At 42.1% G+C, this 6,651-nt stretch overlaps 2 protein-coding genes across 2 annotated transcripts; both read right to left on the reverse strand.

Moving 5' to 3' along the window:
- Window positions 1-3,095: 3,095 nt before the first annotated feature.
- LOC117442173 (histone H4) lies at window positions 3,096-3,693 on the reverse strand. The gene has a single exon (XM_034078174.2). The coding sequence runs from the start codon at window positions 3,426-3,428 to the stop codon at window positions 3,117-3,119; it is 312 nt and encodes a 103-aa protein (XP_033934065.1). The 5' UTR covers window positions 3,429-3,693; the 3' UTR covers window positions 3,096-3,116.
- Window positions 3,694-4,175: 482 nt separating this feature from the next.
- LOC117442123 (histone H1-like) lies at window positions 4,176-6,226 on the reverse strand. The gene has a single exon (XM_034078127.2). It carries the CDS (start codon window positions 5,215-5,217, stop codon window positions 4,513-4,515), a length of 705 nt encoding a protein of 234 aa, XP_033934018.1. The 5' UTR covers window positions 5,218-6,226; the 3' UTR covers window positions 4,176-4,512.
- Between the last annotated feature and the right edge of the window lie 425 nt (window positions 6,227-6,651).

Genomic DNA, 6,651 nt, shown 5'->3' on the forward strand with positions numbered 1-6,651 from the left:
TTACGATGTCTAAAGTTACTGATAACCATGCGACGGCAGTGTGCAACCATAGGCCAATATATGAACTGCAGTGTGTGGCAACACCGTATTGGCGTCCCGGCTCTTCCCCAGAGTTTGCCGCTTGCCTTAAACGCATACATTTTCGTGCCTAAAACACCGTTTTCATTTCATATGTAAATCAGTCCTGTTATCTAAAGTGATAAAGTGTGATCTAATTCAGGACATGTTGATATTTAGATTTATGTTATACTTACAAGATTATAGAATGAAAATAAAGAACAAATACCTGAAAGTGTTCAAAAGTATTTTGTAACAAAGGTATTGTGTGATATACTGGATAGTCCCTCAAATACAATTGAATAAACGAACAGGGGGAAGACCAAGATGCAGCACTGCAAATGTCTTCCACCGTCATTCCTCCGTGCAAAGCCGGCGTAGAGGATGAAATCCCTCTGGTGGAGAGCCCACTGATCCCGGTGGATGCATCCCAGAGACATACGCCTGCGACACAGCCTCTCGCAGCCAGTGTTTACCCAGTAGTCCCCTCGTTATAATGTTAAATAAAGGAAAGCGTGAAAGTTGGTGTATCTAGTATATTTTTATAAAACATCATATTGCATTATTCTACCTTTAGTAATAAACAGGTACAGGGTTCATACACTTTTTCACCAATGATTTTCAATGACTTTTCCATGACCTCTCAATGACCTTTACCTCATTTTCCATGACCAAACAAAAATTCCCACTGAAAATGGTTTATTTGAACATGGAACAGGAAAATAAGGTCTGCATATGAAACATGTTGTGCCTATCTAAAACAAATCCAATAGTAGGCTTACTAGCTTCTACACGCTGAAGCAACTGTAGTCAGGGATGCAAAGTCATCAGGTATGAAAAAGGTGACAAGGATCCGAGCCCCCGACCCCACGGGATATTGGCTTTAAAATGAGGAATAACAGGATGTTAGCAGTCAGAACAACTAAAGCAGCAGGTAAGAACAGCAACGCCTAAGAGTCACATCTAATAGAAATATATAAAAGCATTTATTTTAATTGTGTAGCAGTCAGTTTATCATTCTGGCAGCACTGTTGAGCATTTTGAAAATGTATTGTCATGCTTCTGTGCAAGGCTGAGTCTTTCTATCTTTATAGCCACTGGTGTAACTAAGTTCATAAACTCAAGTACTATACGGGGGTACAGTTTTGAGATACTTGTACTTTATTAAGTATTTCAATGTTTTGCTACTTTGTACTTCTACTCCACTACAGTTCAGAGGTGCATGGTGTACTTCTACTCACTACAGTTCAGCGGTACATGGTGTACTTCGACTCAACTACAGTTCAGCGGTACATGGTGTACTTCGACTCCACTACAGTTCAGAGGTGCATGGTGTACTTCTACTCACTACAGTTCAGCGGTACATGGTGTACTTCGACTCAACTACAGTTCAGCGGTACATGGTGTACTTCGACTCAACTACAGTTCAGCGGTACATGGTGTACTTCGACTCCACTACAGTTCAGAGGTGCATGGTGTACTTCTACTCACTACAGTTCAGCGGTACATGGTGTACTTCGACTCAACTACAGTTCAGCGGTACATGGTGTACTTCGACTCAACTACAGTTCAGAGGTGCATGGTGTACTTCTACTCACTACAGTTCAGAGGTACATGGTGTACTGCGACTCCACTACAGTTCAGCGGTACATGGTGTACTTCTACTCACTACAGTTCAGAGGTACATGGTGTACTTCTACTCCACTACAGTTCAGCGGTACATGGTGTACTTCGACTCAACTACAGTTCAGAGGTACATGGTGTACTTCTACTCACTACAGCGTCACACAGATGCCTATCTTTATTTATTTAATTGTGAATTTTGAATGTCCATGTTTGTACTAGTGTTTTCCTTCTTACATTTTTTTTTTAAATATTTTGAGATTTGGTTCAGCAGGGTATACTTGTACTTTTACTAGTACTTTATTAGAGATGTGTCTGTTGTTTGTGTTTGTTTTTAGTGTCAGGATGGAACCCTTGTCTTTTTCTCTGCAAAAAGAATCTACCTACGGGTACATATAAATAACCTGAACCTGAAGGTACATGGTGTACTTCGACTCCACTACAGTTCAGAGGTACATGGTGTACTTCTACTCACTACAGTTCAGAGGTACATGGTGTACTTCTACTCCACTACAGTTCAGAGGTACATGGTGTACTTCGACTCCACTACAGTTCAGAGGTACATGGTGTACTTCGACTCCACTACAGTTCAGAGGTACATGGTGTACTTCGACTCCACTACAGTTCAGAGGTACATGGTGTACTTCGACTCCACTACAGTTCAGAGGTACATGGTGTACTTCGACTCCACTACAGTTCAGAGGTACATGGTGTACTTCGACTCCACTACAGTTCAGAGGTACATGGTGTACTTCTACTCACTACAGTTCAGAGGTACATGGTGTACTTCGACTCCACTACAGTTCAGAGGTACATGGTGTACTTCGACTCCACTACAGTTCAGAGGTACATGGTGTACTTCGACTCCACTACAGTTCAGAGGTACATGGTGTACTTCTACTCACTACAGTTCAGAGGTACATGGTGTACTTCGACTCCACTACAGTTCAGAGGTACATGGTGTACTTCGACTCCACTACAGTTCAGAGGTACATGGTGTACTTCTACTCACTACAGTTCAGAGGTACATGGTGTACTTCTACTCCACTACAGTTCAGAGGTAGATGGTGTACTTCGACTCCACTACATGTATTTAATACATTTAGTTACTTCACAGATCTGGATGAATGATGTGAAATCTAATCAAGTGTTGAATCAGACTTTAGTTCCAATTAGATTAAATGGGAAAAATATTGTTTTCCATAACTTTTCCAGGGCCTGGAATTTGCATTTTCCATGACTTTTCCAGGTTTTCAATGACCGTACGAACCCTGCAGGTAATAACATAGATTTTAATGTATTATCCATTAGTAGGAATTGTGATGACTTAGTAAAGGGTTAAAAATGTGTTAATAAATCTGTGAATCACAAGGACAGAGCTCTCAAAGTGAGGTGGGCGGCTCTTAAAAGAGCCTGTGTGTTTCAGTCAGATGAGTTTATCCCCCGAAGCCGTACAGGGTGCGGCCCTGCCTCTTCAGAGCGTACACCACATCCATGGCGGTCACCGTCTTCCTCTTTGCGTGCTCGGTGTAGGTGACGGCATCACGGATCACGTTCTCCAGGAACACCTTCAGCACACCGCGGGTCTCCTCGTAGATCAGACCGGAGATACGCTTCACTCCGCCGCGGCGAGCCAGACGGCGGATGGCGGGCTTGGTGATGCCCTGGATGTTATCACGGAGCACTTTGCGGTGGCGCTTAGCGCCTCCTTTGCCGAGTCCCTTTCCGCCCTTTCCTCTTCCAGACATAATTGCAGAGATATGATGTACTCACTATGGATATCGGCCATATTTAAAGCTGATATGCGGACGTAGTTGAAGACACCCTGGTTAATTCTAGCCCGCCATTTTGTTCCGTTCCTTTGTTCCCTCTCTGCTGCTCTTTTCACACCGTGAGCCGATGCGTTTCCGGTACGACAACCATCCTTCAAAATAAAAACCAGCAAATGGTTTCACAACTTCACATTTTGACACAAGCAATACAATCATCTAATAATGTCATCTGTATCTCATTTATTTAGTGCGTGTATTACACCATATTAACCTCCAACATTGCATTTTGTGGGCCTGATGCCAATCAACTGCTATTTAGATTTTTAATATAATCATTTCACATTTAAATGTAATGTTTACATAAACTTATATATTAAGATAGTTAGAAATTGTATATGTATCTTAAAGTTAGTGACATTGTATTATTAAAATTGGTGTCATGTTTCTCAAATACTTCCTCAGAGACCGAGTTAGGGTGTGTAGTTTTGTAAAATATTATAACAACTCAAAGATATTGTTAAGGACATGTCAAACTTTCAGAGCAATTGAAAGTACATTTCTTATAAATGTTGTCATGACCACAAAATACAAGGCGACCAGGCAAAACCACATATTGTGAAACACGCCCAGACACAGAAATGTAAGTGAAAATAAATGCAGAAATACATTAAAGACATATAATAATGTGTGTTCTGAATTATCCTTAAATGTTATTCGTGTATTTATATTCCTGTTTTTATTTATTCCTGTTGTTTTCCCTGTATTTCATGTATTTGTTTACTCTTGTCACGTCTTTCCTCCATAGCCGTGTACTTGTGTGTGTAAAGGTACACACTATATTGAGGTAAATTCCATGTGGTATGAAAGCACAACATGGAATATTAGAATATAACATGGAAGCAGATATATAAATAGTGTGTCATGTGGTTATGTACACAAAACATGCATGTTTTCAAGTTGTTTTTATGCTAAATTATATATTATTATAAAGGAGAGTGCTCTTTTGGTTTATGTGGGTGGCTCTTAAAAGAGCCTTTTGGAGATGAAGGAGAGGATCTGTTTACTTCCTCGATGATTTCCTGGCTGGTGCCTTCTTCGCTGCTTTGACAGCTGGTTTAACCGCCTTCTTCACAGCTTTCTTGGGGGTTACTGTCTTCTTGGGGGTCGCTGCCTTCTTGGGGGTCACTGCCTTCTTGGGGGTCGCTGCCTTCTTGGGTGCTGCCTTCTTGGCCGCCACCTTCTTCTTCGGGCTCTTAGTGATCTTCTTCACGGGGGTTTTCTTGGCAGCAGTAGCAGGCTTCTTCGCTACCTTCTTGGGAGTTACTGCCTTCTTGGCTGCTGGCTTCTTAGCGGCGGGTTTCTTCGCTGCTGCTGCTGCCGGCTTCTTGGCTTTGGCTGCGGGCTTCTTCGCTACCTTCTTGGGCTTCTCGGCGGCCTTAGCTGCCTTGAAGGAACCGCTGGCTCCGATTCCCTTGACCTGCACCAGGGCTCCATTCTCGAGTAACCTCTTCACGGCGCGTTTAATGTGAGCGGTGTGTTCGTAGCCCTGAGCGGCCAGAGCCTTCTTCACCGCGATGTAAGAGATCCCTTTACGGTCCTTGGAGGCGGTGACCGCCTTCAAGATGAGCTCAGCGGCTCCGGGACCAACCTTCTTGGCCGGCTTGGCTGCCTTCTTCTTCGGGGACTTGGCTGGTGCCTTTGCCGGGGGAGCGGCGGCGGCGACGACGACGACGGCGACTTCAGCGGGAGCTTCTTCTGCGGCCATGATGCTGTCGGGAGGATTCTCGGTCTGATGAGAGGATAGAGAAATCCCAGCGAAGAGAGGAACTTAAACACACCATGAGAACCGTAGAGACTCAACTCATTGGCTCACGCAGGAGCTGCAGAAAAACTGTGCCACTTTGTGCTTTCTCTTCAGCTAAAACTGTACAAAATACACATTTAGAGAACGAGTTGAATTTCAACGGTTAATTGAATTGATAGCGGATGACTTAATCTTCATATAGAAGCGAAATACAGCTTTAAATATTGTTGTGTTTTTATTGGGAAGCCTTTAAACCTCCTAAAACTACTGCCGTGAGAAGGACTAATCTGCGACTTTTTCCTATAAATGATCTCCTGAACAACTTAAAATGCTTCATATTCTCAATAAAACTAGTAATATAGTTAGGCGAGATGTTGTTTTAAAGACTCAAGGTGAAAAAAGGCAGTAGTTGTAAACAATTTTTTGTTAAACAGAGGTAATTCTGCTGTCTGCAAACACACTCCCATCAGGACAGGTCCTGGCAGTGTTCTAAATACAGTCTTTGTTACCCAACAGTGAGAGACCTTCATTTAGCACAGCTGTTCTCATGTACATCACAATACAACTATATTTATATAGTATGAGTATTATCATATATTTTTACATTCTGAAATGTGTTAGACAGATAGATCTAAACCTGTAAGGTCACAAAGGCTCTCAAACAGACACAAACTCTTGGTAGCAGAACTCCCACTGACTGTGAACATCAGACAAGTATTATCACTTTATTAATTGTAGAAAATCAGAGAAACAGAAGCTTAAGTGAAGGAATTAGAACCATACACCAGCACAAAGGCTTGGAATTAGCTATGAAATGATATTATTCATTAACACTAGACTGTTCAATCTCAATGTTATCCCAAATGGATTATTAGAATCTCAAAGAATTTTCTAAATGTGAGGCAAACAAAATGTAATATAAACATAATGGTTTATGCAACTTATCCTGTTTAACAAGTCATTTTTTTAAAGGTGGAGTAGGTAAGTTTCAGAAACCGGCTCGAGATACACTTTTTGTTATATTCCATGGAATGCTCTTAACATCCCAATAGCAATGAATATCTTAAGTGCTTTGACAACAAATCCATACAAAAACGTCATCTGTAGAAGCCGTAATACTGTAAAAAGTACAACCAATCTGTTTAGCCGGCCCGGCTAAAGTAACTGGATGGCCTACCTGCCTGTCAGCCTTCCATCGGGGCACACACTCATCTCGTGCCCTCATTGGTCATGTGCGCGTTCGTGTGTGTTGGAGGAGGGGCTCTGTGAGGAAGTGGCAGATTTTCTCCGGTTGTGTATTTTCAAATTCTAGCGATCTCGAGCCGGTTTCTCAAACTTACCTACCCCACCTTTAACCACATTTTTGAATAAATAACATGACCTCTTAAGCGTCTC

This window comes from Pseudochaenichthys georgianus, unplaced genomic scaffold (assembly GCF_902827115.2).
Source record: "Pseudochaenichthys georgianus unplaced genomic scaffold, fPseGeo1.2 scaffold_308_arrow_ctg1, whole genome shotgun sequence".
In the NCBI taxonomy this organism is placed as follows: Eukaryota; Metazoa; Chordata; class Actinopteri; order Perciformes; family Channichthyidae; genus Pseudochaenichthys; species Pseudochaenichthys georgianus.

Bases quoted from the DNA above. Each gene is read 5' to 3' on its own strand.
- LOC117442173 (XM_034078174.2), bottom strand. From the start codon at position 3,428: ATGTCTGGAAGAGGAAAGGGCGGAAAGGGACTCGGCAAAGGAGGCGCT.
- LOC117442123 (XM_034078127.2), bottom strand. From the start codon at position 5,217: ATGGCCGCAGAAGAAGCTCCCGCTGAAGTCGCCGTCGTCGTCGTCGCC.